Source organism: Myotis yumanensis, unplaced genomic scaffold, assembly GCF_028538775.1.
Source record: "Myotis yumanensis isolate MYYU_CA2020_CCGP unplaced genomic scaffold, mMyoYum1.0.hap1 SCAF_5, whole genome shotgun sequence".
Classification (NCBI taxonomy): domain Eukaryota; kingdom Metazoa; phylum Chordata; class Mammalia; order Chiroptera; family Vespertilionidae; genus Myotis; species Myotis yumanensis.
In genome coordinates this window covers 98,793,622-98,808,904 of record NW_027223756.1, presented here as the reverse complement: position 1 = coordinate 98,808,904, position 15,283 = coordinate 98,793,622, and the positions used below count along the sequence as shown (strand labels likewise).

Genomic DNA, 15,283 nt, shown 5'->3' with positions numbered 1-15,283 from the left:
AATTGTTCATAATATTCTCTTAAAATCCTTTTTATTTATTTCTATAAGGACGGTGGTTATGTTCCCACTTTGATTTCTAATCTTAGTTATTTTTTTATCTCCCTTCTATGTCCCTGTTTTCTGTCTTCTCAGCATTCATCAGTTGCAACTATAACCCCTTTGTTAGAAATATAAAAATGGCTACCCAACCTGGCATATAGTAGACCTCAGTAAATATTTCCTGAATTATTTCTCGCTGATGTAGGGCCGGAAAAGAACTGGGAAAGGGACTTCCCCATAGCCCTCCGGGGAAGAGAGACTGTTGATTGTTGAATGTTCTTTTGCCTGAGCTAATGGCCTTCCAGTGCATCTTCCACATGACCTTGGCAGAGCTATAACATAGACCTGCTACTACTCTCCCTTGGCTAAATCCTTCAGCAGCTCCCCAGCGCCCTTGATAAAGGTCACCCTTCTTAATTCCACATGTGAGGCCCTGGGTAACCTGTCCCCCTTCCATCTTTCAGTATCTCACCTCAGCCATCCTGTAGGTCCCTTGGACATCCTGAGCTGATCTGGCCTCTGACTGACACCTGCACGTCTTTCAGGACTTCAGTGGTTGTTCCCTCCAGAGACCTGGTGAGGTGCCCTTTGTACCCCACAGTCTCTGTATAGATGTTCCTCTAGAATACTGACCATGCAGTCTTGCAACATCCTATGAATATTGCCTCCCCCCACACACACTGGTTTCAAGCCCCATTGGGAAGTGGGGCCGGGGTCGCGGCCAGGTTGGGGCAGGGGCCGAGGCCGCAGAGCTTATGGAAGCAAGGCCGAGGACAAGGAGTGGATCCCCATCACCAAGCTGGGCCGCCTGGTCAAGGACATGACGATCACATCCCTAGAGGAAATCTATCTATTCTCCTTGCCCATCAAGGAATCTGAGACCATTGACTTTTTCTTGGGGGCATCGCTCAAGGATGAGATCTTGAAGATTATGCCTTTGCAAAAGCAGACAGTGCTGGCTAGAGGACCTAGTTCAAGGCATTTGTTGCCATTGGAGACTACAATGGACATGTTGGTCTGGGTGTTAAGTGCTCAAAGGAAGTAGCCACTGCCATCTGTGGAGCCATTATCCTGGCCAAGCTCTCTATTGTTCCCGAGAAACAAGATCGGCAAGCCCCACACTGTTCCTGCAAGGTGACTGGCCGCTGTCATCTCATCCCTGCCCCCAGGGGTACTGGCATTGTCTTGGCCCCTGTGCCTAAGAAGTTGCTGATGATGGCTGGTATTGACGACTGCTATACCTTGGCCAGGGGCTGCACTGCCACCCTGGGCAACTTTGCCAAGGCCACCTTCGATGCCATCTCTAAGACCTATAGCTATCTCACCCCAGATCTCTGGAAAGAGACTGTGTTCACCAAGTCTCCCTATCAGGAATTCACTGACCATCTTGTAAAGACCCACACCAGAGTTTCTGTGCAGAGGGCCCAGGCTCCAGCTGTGACCACCACATAATTTTATACAAGAAAAATAAAGTGAATTAAACCTGCTAAAATCCTATCTAATAATAGACAAACATGGTAATTGACTGTACCTTCACTACGCCTCCCATGGGCTAATCAGCATGATATGCAAATTAACTGCCAACAAAGATGGCAGCTAATTTGCATACTGCAGGCAGGGCAGGACAGCGCAGCCGCCAGCATGAGAGCCGCCATCCAGGCCCCCGTGTGCGACCCCAGAAGCCGCCTGCCTGCCGCCTGTTGGGCCGCAGGCTGGCCCCAGAAGCCCCAGAAGCTGCCCAGAAGCCGGTGATCGGGAGGGAGATGGGGGTCCCCTGCCCAGGCCTGATACCTCTGGCAGAGGCATCAGGCCTGGCCAAGGGGCTGATTCAGCGATCGGAGGGTAATGGAGGTCGATGCCTCTGGCCAAGGCGTCAGGCCTGGGCGAGGGCGGAGCCGGTGATCGAGGGGATATGGGGGTCCTCTGCCCAGGCCTAAAGCCTGGGCCAGAGGTGTCAGGCCTGGGCCGGGGGCTGGGGGCAAGCTGGCGATTGGTGTGAACTACAGAGGAAACACCTTTTCTTACCGCTCATTGGCTAAGCTCCCTGTATGCCACTGGCAGTATTCTTAGTAACTTGGGTAATAAGAATCCAAAAAGGTGATCTAGGGTTTTTCACCACACTCCTGGTATAAAAAACGAAGGTCCGCTGCTGGAGGGCTAAGAAATGTCATATCCTGCCCTAGCCGGTTTGGCTCAGTTGATAATGCCTTGGCCTGCTGATGGCAGGGTCTGGGTTCAATTCTGACCAAGCGCATGTACCTAGGTTGCAGGCTCCTCCCTGGCTGGGACCCAGGTCAGGGCTCATGCAGGAGGCAACCAATCGAAGTGTTCCTCTCACTTTGATGTTTCTCTCTGTCTTTCCCTTTCTCTTCCACATTCTCTAAAAGTCAATGGAAACATATCCTCAGGTGAGGATAAAAAAATAATAATAAAGAAATTATTATTATATGAAAGACACTTCTTGAAAATGCCTAAAGAAAGTTGTCATTTTTTTATGGTGAAGGGACTGGAGTCCGTGTTGATGAAAAAACCTTGCTGGCTGCAGTGACTGGCAGTGGCTGCAGCAGCGGGGTGATGGGGCTGGTGCCTTCCCCTGATCAGCCCAGTCTCTTCCCACAAAGGGAGGCCAGATTGTGGCTTAGGCCCACTCCCCAAGGGGAGCAGAGAGTGGGCCTAAGCCGTCACTAGGACATCCCCTGAGGGCTCCCAGTATGTGAGAGGGGGCAGGCTGGGCTGAGGGACACCCCTCCCCCCCAGTGCACAAATTTCATGCACCGGGCCCCTAGTGTGTGTGTGTGTGTGTGTGTGTGTGTGTGTGTGTGTGTGTGTGTATATATATATATATATATATATATATATATATATATATATAATTTTATTATGATGCAAGTATGGTGAAGTCAACCTATCAGGAGATGGTTGCCCTTAAAAAGACATTTTGCTGCTCTGGCCAATGTGGCTTAGTTGATTGAGTGTCGTCCCATGCACCAAAAAGTCACCAGTTCAATTCCAGGTCAAGACACATGCCTGGATTTCAGGCTTGATCCCTGGTAGGGGGCATGCAGGAGGCAGCCAATCAATGATTCTCTCTCATCGATGTTTCTATCTCTCTCTCTTCCTCTTTGAATTCCATAAAAAATATATTTTTAAAAAAGACATGCTTGGAGCACAGAGTTTATAGGGCAGTGAACTAATGATGGGTACACGTACTGTACACAGAATGTACAACACCAGGAGTGACCTGTAATGTAAACGATAGACTCTGGGTGATGATGATGTGTCAGTGTAGGTTTATCAGTGGCAACAAATATGCCCTCTGGTGGGGATGTTGATAATGGGGAAGGCTGTGTAAGCGTAGGAGATGGGGTATATGGAAACTCTGTCCTTCCCCTCAATTTTGCTGGGAAAATTAAACTGCTCTAAAAAAAACAAACAAACAAAAAAACCAAACAGTTGCCCAGCTGGCGTGGCTCAGTGGTTGAACATCAGCCTATGAACCAGGAGGTGATGGTTCGATTCCTGGTCAGGGCACATTCCTGATCAGGGCCCATGCCCAGGTTGTGGGCTTGATCCCCAGTGTGGGCTATGCAGGAGGCAGTTGATCAATGATTCTCTCTCATCACTCATGTTTCTATCTCTCTCTCCCTCTCCTTCCTCTATGAAATCAATAAAAATATATTTTAAAAAATAATAAAAAAAACAGTCTTTCAGTGGCAGGTATGACTCGGTTGGTTGAGCATTGTCCATCATACTGAAAGGGTCACCAGTTGACTCCTGGTTGGGGCACATGCCCAGGTTGCGGGCTCATGGTGCATGCAGGAGGCAGCCTATTGATGTTTCTCACATCAAAGGGTCTCCCTCTCTCTCCCTCTCTCTAAAATTAATAAAACCATATTTTAAAAAACAGTCAATAAGAAATATAAAAAAGAAACAACAAAAAATGATGAGCTGACCATTATCTGTGGCTAGAACTGCACTGTTCAGTAAGGTGAACACCAGCCACATGTGGCTATTTGGCACTTGAAATGAGTTGCAGGTGTACCACAAACCACGTTTTGAAGACTTACCATGCAAAAAGGAAAATATCTCAGTCATTTTTATTTGGTTACATGTTGAAATGATAATACAGGGGTGGGCAAAAGTAGGTTAGTAATACATAATAAATAAATTAATAATAATAATACAAGAAAAAAGTGTTGCATACTCACAACTATAGCCTACTTTTACCCACCCCTGTATTATAATTTCAACATGATAGATAGGGTAAAACAAAATACATTATTAAAAAAATTTATTTTTTATTATTTTTTTTCTTAAATATATTTTATTGATTTTTTTACAGAGAGGAAGGGAGAGGGATAGAGAGCTAGAAACATCGATGAGAGAGAAACATCGATCAGCTGCCTCCTGCACACTCCCCACTGGAGATGTGCCCGCAACCAAGGTACATGCCCTTGACCGGAATCGAATCTGGGACCCTTCAATACGCAGGCTGACACTCTATCCACTGAGCCAAATTGGTCAGGGCTATTAAAAAATTTTAAAGAATTTAAGAAATTGATTTTTAGGGAGAGAGGAAGGGGGAGAGAGAGAGAAACATTGATGCCAGAGTGAAATATTGATCAGCTGCCTCCTGCATGCTCTCCGTGGGGGATGAAGCCCGAAACCCAGGCATGTGCCCTGACCTGGAATCAAAACAGCAACCTTTGGGTGCACAGACAACACCCAACCAACTGAGCCACATTGGCCAGGGCTACATTATTAAGATTTTTTAAAAGACATGTTTAATACAGCACTCAATAGTATGTATATGTGGAATGAAGCAGTCAGACCTAAGCTTGGAATCTGGACCCCACTTACTTGGTCAGGCAACTTAACCTCTCTGGGCCTCAGTTGATTGTTTTTTTCCTGTAACGTGGCGATAAATAGCAATCCTCTAGGGCAGTGGTTGGCAAACTCATTAGTCAACAGAGCCAAATATCAACAGTACAACGATTGAAATTTCTTTTGAGAGCCAAATTTTTTAAACTTAAACTATATAGGTAGGTACATTGTTATTAATTTAATTAGGGTACTCCTAAGTTGGCCTTTGCTAAAAACGTCCTCAATCTGATTGAGGTACATTTGCTGAGGTCGACCCCTTCCAACTCTCCCATCCACACTCGTCTTGTATACTTGTTTCAGATAGATGAGTATGGATGGGAGAGTTGGAAGGGGTCGACCTCAGCAAACGCACCTCAAAACAATGTACCTCCCCCGCGCTGCGTATCCCGCAGCCCACCTGCGCCGGACGACACCCCCCACTTCTTCTAACGCCACTTCTTCAAAATAGACTCGCCCAGGCCGAAAACCAACTTCTGCGCATGGGCCACGAAGTTTCAATCGCACTGTATGTGAGCGCCCACACGTGGTATTTTGTGGAAGAGCCACACTCAAGGGGGCAAAGAGCCGCATGTGGCTCACGAGCCGCGGTTTGCGGACCACTGCTCTAGGGTTATTGTTAATTCAAACCGCTCTCTTTAAAGAAATGCAGCTTGGTGGAATTGGCGGGGGCACCTCCCTCCAACATAAAATGTGGATCATGGCTGTGATTCCATGCCCCAATGGCCACGGCTTTTTGGGCTCCAGATCCAAGATCCTGCCCTTGGCCCTAGGGTGTTTCTCTTTGAATGTCTATAGTTTCCCCACTCTTAGCAGGTCTAAAGTGGGTCTGTTTTTCTTCTCCCTTTCCTTAGCTCCCCACCAGTTACACAAAATAAAAGCTGGCCCTGTCTCTTGATCTGCAGCCAGCTTCCAATTACGCCTGAGAAGAGAAGGGAAGGGAAGGGGAGGGGAGGGGAGGGGAGGGGAGGGGAGGGGAGGGGAGGGAAGTTCATCCCTAGCATCTCCCTATTACTCAGGATTAGAGGCAGTGATTCTAACCTCACAGCATCTTGCTTCATTTTTGTTTTTTTTAAATATATTTTTATTGATTTCAGGGAGGAAGGGAGAGGGAGAGAGATAGAAACAACAATGATGAGAGAGAATTATTGATTGGCTGCCTCCTGCACACCCCCTACTGGTGATCAAGCCCACACCTTGGGCATGTGCCCTTGGCTGGAATCGAACCCAGGACCCTTCAGTCCTAGTTTGTTGCTTTGTTGTTTTGCTGCTTGTCTTGTCTGCTCTACACTGGGACTGTCTGTCTTTTTCACTGCTTGACCCAGCACCCAGCTCAGTGCCTGGCATATAGAAAGTGCTGCTTGCTAAGTGAAGAATGAATGAGATAGCAAGTGGCCCCAACGTAGGTGTCCAGTGAGGATCAGTGACATCCTTGTCATCTTTCATGTTAGGGACATAGATGCTTCCTTACTGCCGTCGCCCCAGGGCTGGTATGTAAGAGGTACCCAGAAAAATTGTGTGGAAGGGGTGAATAGAGCTTAGCAGCTTCTAGAGGTTCTTGGAATGGGATAAGATCCTCTCCTCAGGGCACACCACTCTCCCTTCTGAAGCCACCCCTGCCCCAGCCCCAGCCTCACCTGGCCTCCACAAATGCAGTAAGAGCAGGAGAAGCATAAGAACTGAGGCCAAGACTGAGACCAGTGCCAGTAGCCTGAGTTCCCTCACCCTGGCCATCAGTGTGGCTGCCCTCTGGAACACAAAGGTAGCTGGTTAGCCTGGGGATGGAAACCCCTCAAAGCTGGACTTGCAGAAGGGACCAGGGCCAACCATATTGGGAACACACAGACACAATCTGTAAACCAAGTCCCTGAAAGTCAGGTCAGGCTGGCAAGACATCTTCCCCTCCCTCCTCCCAACCTACCTCTAGTTGCTTGGCAACCATTGTGGCTCTGGACCAGAGCAAGAGGCAACTCGGCATAACAGGAGTCCAGGCCCAGCAGACAGGACACCCGTCTCCCCAAGAGCTGCGTGACCTGGGGAGGAGGAGAGAGAACGGTCCCTAGCTGCTTCTCTCGGAGGCCACCTGAACTGCTGGGACCTTGAGGCACCAGAGGTTCAGAAAACTGTAGGCAGCACCTGGGGATGAGGGGGATTTGATATGCAAAAGCAACTGCAGAAGGACCCCCACTTCAGCTGGTGGTACTTCTCCAGCATCTTTCCTGATGACCCCTAGGCCTCTGCTCAATGGCTCTCTGCCATTAGGGAGGGGGTTGTCCCCTGTTCCTTCAAAGTATTTAAGAACAGTTAATTTTCCTGGCCAAAAAGAGGCAAATGACTGGCCTCCTAGACCCTCCATCACCTCCTCTATAAAGTGGGCCAATGTTGAGCACCTGGGAAGATCCTCAAGCAGAGAAGTAAGAACTACTCAGCCTGAAGAGGAGTTCACTCCAAAGGGAGCAGTTGGTATTTCTCCTCACAGACCCACTGCCCACCCAGCTCTACAGTAGGGCCACCTGTGTATACCCACTAGGGTGCTTTTCACAGGGGGCCCTGCCCACCACCCTTGTACTGCAGCCTACGCTGCAGGCCCTGGGGTGTAATCAGTCCCTGAGTTTGGCTCAGCTCCAGGCTGGAGACCACCCCCATCAGCTTCCATTGTCAGAACTGGTGACCAGGAAGCAGGAGGATGCATTTGTCTCCACAGCTGCACTCATTTCACACATGATGAGGAAGAAGGTCCCCTGGAGGCAGCTGTACAACGGAAGAGGCCTCTCCTCCCCCGGTTGAGCCTTGACCTGAATGTGTGGTCCTCCTCACATTCAGCAGCTGTGGTCCTTAGAACTGGGGGTTTTCATTCAGGGCTTCCGAACATCTTGTCTCCTGCCCAGACACCTGGGTCCTGAGCCAAGTCCAAGAACGCGCAAATCCCTGTCTGATAGGCGTTCTGGGTCCTCAGCTTCTCCGCCCTCCTGTGAAGGCTGCGCTGGAACAAACAGAGTGGGCGGGAAGAGGGACTCGCTCGCCCGGGACCTGGGCTAAGTCTGGAAAACTACACGTCTTGGCCGCTGCCCACGAGCGGGGAAGGCAGGGGCAGTGGGCCGGAGGCTGGCCCGGGCTCGCCACGCCGCGTCCCCACGCCCGCAGCCACGCGGGAGCCGCGGCGGGGCCCAGCCTCGCCCACCCGGGACTGCAGCACCGGGGATGGGACAGGGCAGGGCTGTAGGCTCCGCCCTGAGGTGTAAGCCCCACCCAGAAAGCTCTGACCCTAGTCCAGCGCCTTCATCAAGGCCCGCCCCACGCCAAGCCCCAACCAGCCAGCTTCGACTCAGCTAGGGCAGGGGCGAGGAGCGGCCCCACCACGCGCTCCGGTGGAGCAGGAGAAATGAAAAAGGGGTGCAGGCTGTTATAAATACCCAGAGTGGTCTACAGCTAATAATGCCGGAAACTAAAAGTTAAAAGCAGCCGGGGCTGTGTGGGTCAGTGGTTAAGCATCGACCCATGCACCAAGAGGTCATCGGTTTGATTCCCTGTCAGGGCACATGCCCGGGTTGCGGGTTCGATCCCTGGCAGGGGGCATGCAGGAGGCAGCCAATTCATGTTTCTCTCTCATGTTGATGTTGATGTTTCTCTCTCACTGATGTTTCTATTTCTTTCTCTCTCTCCCTCTCTCTCTAAAATCAATAAAAACATTTTTTTTAAAGTTAAAAGCGATCAGTTGTGAGTACTCTGCAGAGCTCCCTTTCCCCTACCTGCACCCCATCTTCCCTCCCACACCCGCATCCCTATTTCAGCTGTGCCATAGGACCCAGGGAAAGAAGAGATGCCTACTGAGAAGGCTAAAGGCTAATGCTCTCTATAATATATTAACTTCTATTTGTAAAAACTGCTGTTTGAATTTTCTACTATGCATAAATAGTCTTGTTCTATGAATTCAACTATCTGACCTTGCAAGCCGCTCTGCTGCTGTTTCTACCCACCCCCATACCAGGTGCCTGTTAGTTATCTACTAAGTTGTGCTGCGCTCAAGATTACAAGCTGCCTGCAAAAATAACTTACATAGAGCTCTTGGTAAAGTCTGCAGAAGGTCCGGAAAAACTCTTATTTGGGAGACAAAGGGGTGGAAAGATATAAAAAGGTAAAGCTTCCTCCATGTTTTTGGCTCAGATTTTTTTTTTGGAGGTGACTCCACTGAGACCACAGGCATAATAAAGCAGTGTAACTCCATTTCTCTAAGCATTGCTTGGTTTTTCTCTGGTCTTCTGTAACACTACTAGTGTGGCATTTATTCCTGGTGGTGTGGCTACATGGGGCTCCTGACTTTTCTTCCAAAACCAGAACATTAGTTGCAGTTAATAGTTTTATTGAGATTATTTTCAAGAATATTCGATAAAATTCACATATGTATGTTGCACCCATTGCAAGAGGCCCATTCTGTAATGTTTACTGTATTCTCAGAGTCACTGGATGCTCACCACTATCTAGTTTCAGAACAAACAAAAACAGCAACACACCACCAACAACCCGTTGGCAGTCACTCAGTCTCCCCTCCTCCCAGCCCATGGCAACCACTAATTTTACTTTCTGTTTCTATAGATTTGCCTGTTCTCAACACCAGATCATTTCTGTGACATAAGTCACCCCATTGTGTGGAAGGAGAGAAAAGCCATGTGAAGGCAGGGTCCCAAGAGAACAGGTGGCTTGAGAGTGGGGAGCAGAGGCAAAGTCTGTTTCCTGGGCTCTAGGCAGCCTGACACCTGTCCACAAGAAGCCACCCAGGTGTTTGAGAGGAGAGGGAATAGGAGGAGAAGAAAGGGTCCTTCAGGGAGAAAGCAGGGTGCTGGCTGAAAGGCCTGGGATAGGGAAGGAAGTCGTGGGGGGTCACAGGGTAGCCAGCCTTCCAGTGGCCTGGCAGGGCTGGGCTGTCCACCTGCAGGCATCTTCAGCCTCTTATTGCCAAGGAAGCCAAACCCCTGTCGGTTCCACCTCTGAGTAGTTAGTTGAGGGACTCATTGTTTCCTGATTTGGATCCTCTCACCCCCAGTTGCCCCCAACTCCCTCCATAGGTATCCTGACCTCGGAGAAAGGAGCTAGAAAGAGAAACAGGAGAAGAGAGGAGGGCGGGGCAGGAGGGAGAAGCCTGGAGGTGGAGTGGGAGAACAGGTGAGGAGGAGGAAGAGGGTGGAGGACGGGTGGTGCAGGGTGGGGCTCCATCTATAAAGTGAGAACGCCTGCTGGCTAGTGGGCAGGAGAGCTTGCCCATACTCCAGAGGCACCAGGAGCCCCGTACGCTTTGGTAAGTGTCCTCTCGCTGCAACCGAGACCAGCAGCTGATCTCCCAGGAACCACTTGGCCCGATCCTGTGCTGCCTGCCTCCCTTGCAGAGGGTCCTGGCTTGAGATGGGAGGGGGGTGTTCCCAGTGCCTGCTACTGTCCATTTGGTGTTCTCCTTACCCCCCTCCCACCTCCCCTGTTATCCCTCAAGGATCAGGAGGAGGAGAACAAATCTGCACCATGAACTTGTGGCTCCTCGCCTGCCTAATGACCTGCTTCATAGGCACCTGGGCCCCTGCTGTCCAAGCTCAAGGTACTGTCTGGGCCCATACCTACTCTCCTCCCCCCAAGTTCCCCCCCTTCCCATCCATCCTTCTGTCTGCCCCCCCTCCCATTTGCCTATCCCCTCCTCTAGTCTGAGCTGATTTCCACCATCAGATTCTCTGACAGCTACCCCATCCCCAGGCATGCGGAAACTCCTGGCATCTGTGCAGTCCCTGTGGTGCCTCCACCAAAGCCCATGACCCAAGTCTTCCCTGCAGGGACTCCAGTCAGCCCAGGGAATGTGGGAAGCAGAGGGTGGCTCCCATAGTGGCCTAGCCCCTTGTCACCAGGGACACACTGCAGTGATCTCACCCTGTAGAGCCCCAGAGACTAGCAGGAAAGGGTCCTCTTCCCAGCTTCCCCCAACCCGGGCTAACTGGGTGGTCAGGCTGAGGGTCACTACTCAGCCTTTATGGGCCTCAGTTTCCTCATGTGCAAAGTGGGGCTCCAAATTCCCGCTGTAGAGAGAGGGGCCATGAAGATCCAATGGACTAATGCCTGCAAAACACTTGGCCCAGTGCCTGCAGCACCAACAGTAATTACTGTTATTATTGGGAAATACCTTCCTTCCTCTCCCTAGATTAGGCACTTGAGGATTTTGGTGACTAAAAGCCAGTTCTGGGCATGCAATACCCCAGGAGAGGAGCCCCGCCACGGTGCCCTCCATCGCAGTGGGCCCAGGGGAGGCAACCGAACCCCAGCAGCTGGCAGGGCAGGGTCGAGGTCCGCCTGCCCCACCCACCCCTTACTAGGCTCTCTCCTGTCCCCCAGCAGATCTTAGCCTTTGCCCCAGAGGGGGCTGGGCTTAGTTTCCATTGCCCTGGTATCAGAGGCTCATTCCAGCAGGCAGGCAAGCCCAGGCCCTTTGATCCTGGCCCCCAGCCTGAGGAACTGCTTGCCTGACACTGTGCCCCAGGATCCATTTGACTCCACTGCCCCTTGCTCTCTGGGGCCATTCTTGCCCTCTCCTTTACCCCTCCTTCTGGCTTCACTCTGCCAGGGCTTAGTCATGGTCACTCCAGGTGCCAATAGAGGGACAGATCCCTTGAAGGCCTCTGTACCATCTTTTGCATCAATTCATCCTTTGCTTCCAGACCCTCTGGCACCAGCACCTCCTCCTCTGAGTGCCTCCCCTTCTGAACTTCCCCCTCCCAGCATAGATCAATTTCCTAGTCTTCCTGCTAGGCCAGGACATCCCTGATGACAACACTAGGTCCAATTCCCTTCTGTTTATCCAGACATTTGGCCCTGAGTAGGAACTTTAAATGCTTTTATTCAACTAAAGGGTAAATGAACAGAGACCTCCCGGTTTCTGGTCAGGTGACTCAGAGAGGTGACTCTGATGGGAACAGAGAGGAGGTACCTGAGGTAGACCTAGGTGGGGAAAGACCAATCTGGAGCAGAAACCAAAACATCAGGAACAGCAGGCCAGCCCACTCATTTTAGGAGGAGGGACCCAGATGGCAGTGGTGGCCCCTGGCCCCTCCTCAGGGTACTGCATCTGCCCTCCTTGCCCTCTGTCCCAGAGCAGGAGTAGAAATGGCCTTAGTCTCCCATTCATTTTGAGGTCCTGAGCCCTTCCTAGCCAGGGTCTCAGGCCCTCTCCAACTCCTGCCAGCTGTCTCCATATCAAGGACCAAAGGTGAGCCTAATGGCTTCCTTATCACCTGGGCTGTCCCTCAGCCTCCATGGGGCCTGGGACAGTCATGATATGTTTGAGGGTGCCTACATCGGTGGCTGTGCCTGCACACCCAGTGCAAATGCAGCCACACAGATACATAGAAAACTGATCCTGGCCATGGCTGTGTCACTTAATGGCCTGTGCACCAATTTCCGGTCAAGGGCACATACCTGGGTTGCAGGCACATGCGGGAAAGCAACCAATGTCTCTCTCAACTTGATGTTTCTCTCCTTGCTTCCTCCCACCCTTCCTCCCTTCCTCCCTCTCCAAAAATCAATGGAAAAAATATCCTCAGGTGAGGATTAACAACAAAAATAAAAATACAAAAAAGAAAAGTGAGCCTGGGTGACTGTGTGATTGCAGGTGTCTTTGAGGACTGCTGCCTGGCTTACCATCCCTACATCAAGCAGACTGTCCTCCGGCGGGCCCATAGTTACCATCACCAGGATGTGAGTGGCAGCTGTAACCTACCCGCTGTGATGTGAGTGGGACAATGGGGGCTACGGTGGGTGGGAGCTCACACATAACTTTGCTTCCCACTTACACATTAACCTTGCACTCTACTCCCACTTGCACAGATTCTACTTCCCTCACAGACATAAGATGGTGTGTGGGAACCCAAAGGCCAAGTGGGTACAAAATGGGATGAGGTTACTGAATCATCGGAAAAAGCATCACCAAGGCACCTCGGGAAACTTCCAAGGTGGGTGAGACCCCAGCCCAGCTGCAGGCTACTGAGCTTCTCAAGCCCCAAAGGAGGGGATTGCAGCCTAGCACACTGACAGCTGCCCACACCCCAAAGAAAGCCAGTTGCTGGGGAGTGGGAGACTGAGTGAATGAGCAATTCTTTTAGTCAAAACACTTTCAATTGCCAGAGATGGGAAAGTCAAGCTAATGGGAAACTCATCAGTTCAAATGACCAGCTAATGGCTTCAGGCTTGGCTGGATCCAGGTGCTCAAAGGGTATTGATGAATCTATTATCTGTTTCTATTTCCATCTTTCTGACAGGCTCTCACACTACTGGGAAGAAGCTGAGCTCTGGAACCTACAGGGTTCCACCCTCCTTGTTTAGAGGTGGCATTGGAAGCAGCAAGAGGAATGCCTCCCTCCCAACAGCAGCTAATCCAGGTAAGGACTTGGATCATGTTACCATCTCTGGGCTCATCATGATGAGGGCTCATGATGAGCCCAGATTGGGTCGAGGACTCATCAGCATGACCAAGGAGGGTTGGTTCTGTGGTCAGCCCCACAGGTTCACATGAGAGCGTCCTAGGTGTCCACAACTGACCCAGCCCAGGAAACTTCAGCTCCACTCCACTCTCTGTCACCTGCTGTCCTCTCCAGTCCTCTCCAATCTCTCCTGCAGGACTGTGAGACTGCACATCTCCAGGATCAATCAACTCAAGATGGGCTGGAGTTTCTCCACCGTGACTGTTGCTTTGCAGCCCCCCAGTTGCTCTATCCTTCAAGCCAACTCTCCAAGCCTGTACCCAAGTCTGCATTGGTCTCTCACCCCGCCACCTCCTGCTCCTTAGGCAGCTGTAAGGAGGGAGCCCTTTGTTTTCTTTGAGAACCAGAGCCTGCCCTGGCCAATGGTTCTGATGGACAATCATCAAGGATCACCACCCATTTGCAGTCTTTTGTCACCTACTCTGGGGCCACACCTGCCTATGTCCCTCTGGGCCCTTGCAAAGCTCTAGTCCATCCATGGACACCCCTCTTGAGCTGTGCTTTTAAAAATAAACCTTTGGTGGGACATCATTCCTGTCTCTGTCACGTTTCATTATGGGGTGCCAGTCCCAACCTGTGCTGAATTCCACATGATCCCCTCTCACTTCAGGATAGCAGACATCTCCGGGGGGCCGAGCACTGGATTGCTAGATATAGGACCGGGTGCATGTTCAGCTGGTGACCTTGAGCAAACCGCGCCACTCTCTTGCTGCCTCCTTCCTGGTTTATAAAGTGGGGCCACATGCTTGCTTTGCCCAGGTCCCTGGGTTGTCATAACCGGCTAATGGATGAAGCCTCTGTAAGCTCTGATGGGTGCCCAGAAGCTCCTGATAGTTTGGGTGAACCAGACCCCAGCTAGGACAGAGTTCAGTGACTGCTCTGCAGGAGGAGGAAGGGGCAAATTTCAGGGTCCAGGTCACCACTCAAACTCAATGTAACCAAATGTGCTGTCCTCAGGCAGCCCATATCCATGACAAAGAATGTTCTGAATGAAAGCAAATGTACCATCTTTAGAGGAGAAGAGGTAGTTTGGGGCCAGGAGCCAGACTTGGAGGAAACTGGGTCACATCCAGGCCTCACCGTGCTATTGTGATCCAGGCAGATTCCACAAACTCTCTAAACCTCAGTCCCCGCCTGCCCCCCCCCCCCCCCCATCTGTAAAATGTAGTGATAGCACTGCCTGCCTCATACAAGTTTGTGGGGACTAAATATATTCCTATCTGTGTTGTAGACACACACATACTGACTACATGTTAACAGGATGAGAATCTCAGCCATCAACCTGGGGCCAGGCCGGTGACGGCACAGCTGTCTGACTTTGAACCCAGTTCTGCTGCCTCCAGCCTGGAGTCACCTTAGTAAGTTGCTTGACCTCCCTGAGCTTCAGGTTTTCAATCTGCAATATGATTGAAAGGATGAGGATAGCAGTTTCTATTCCATGAGGCTGTAGTAACAAATGGGTCAATAATTGGAAAATATTTAGAATGGTGTCCAATATGTAGTATGTGGTCTGGAAATGTGAGCCATTTTCATCAATATTTTAAAAAATATATTGTTATTGATTTCAGAGAGGAAGGGAGAGAGAGAGAGAGAGAGAGAGAGAGAGAGAAGAAAGAGAGAGAGAGAGAGAGAGAGAAAGAAAGAAAGAAAGAAAGAAAGAAAGAAAGAAAGAAAGAAAGAAACATCAATGATGAGAGAGAATCATTGATAGGCTGCCCAGCCATGTGCCCTGACTGGGAATCAAACCCCAACCTCCTGGTTCATAGGTTGATGCTCAACCATGGAGCCACGCCAGCCAGGCCATTTTAATCAGTATGGAGTGAACCCATGAGGGCTCAGTTGATGCCAAACACACA

At 50.5% G+C, this 15,283-nt stretch overlaps 1 protein-coding gene and 1 pseudogene across 2 annotated transcripts; both read left to right on the top strand.

Moving 5' to 3' along the window:
• Nucleotides 1–332: 332 nt before the first annotated feature.
• LOC139010073 (small ribosomal subunit protein uS5 pseudogene) lies at nucleotides 333–1,951 on the top strand (annotated as a pseudogene).
• Nucleotides 1,952–10,144: 8,193 nt separating this feature from the next.
• Nucleotides 10,145–13,958, top strand: CCL25 (C-C motif chemokine ligand 25). 2 transcript variants are annotated; one of them, XM_070414103.1, is made up of 6 exons: nucleotides 10,145–10,213; nucleotides 10,403–10,504; nucleotides 12,560–12,677; nucleotides 12,775–12,899; nucleotides 13,206–13,325; nucleotides 13,564–13,958. In XM_070414103.1, exons 2-6 carry the CDS (start codon nucleotides 10,432–10,434, stop codon nucleotides 13,569–13,571), a joined length of 444 nt encoding a protein of 147 aa, XP_070270204.1. In that variant the 5' UTR covers nucleotides 10,145–10,213; nucleotides 10,403–10,431; the 3' UTR covers nucleotides 13,572–13,958. The 2 variants fall into 2 exon arrangements, with proteins under 2 accessions (XP_070270204.1, XP_070270203.1); XM_070414102.1 differs by lacking the exon at nucleotides 13,564–13,958 and adding an exon at nucleotides 13,442–13,555.
• Nucleotides 13,959–15,283: the final 1,325 nt, after the last annotated feature.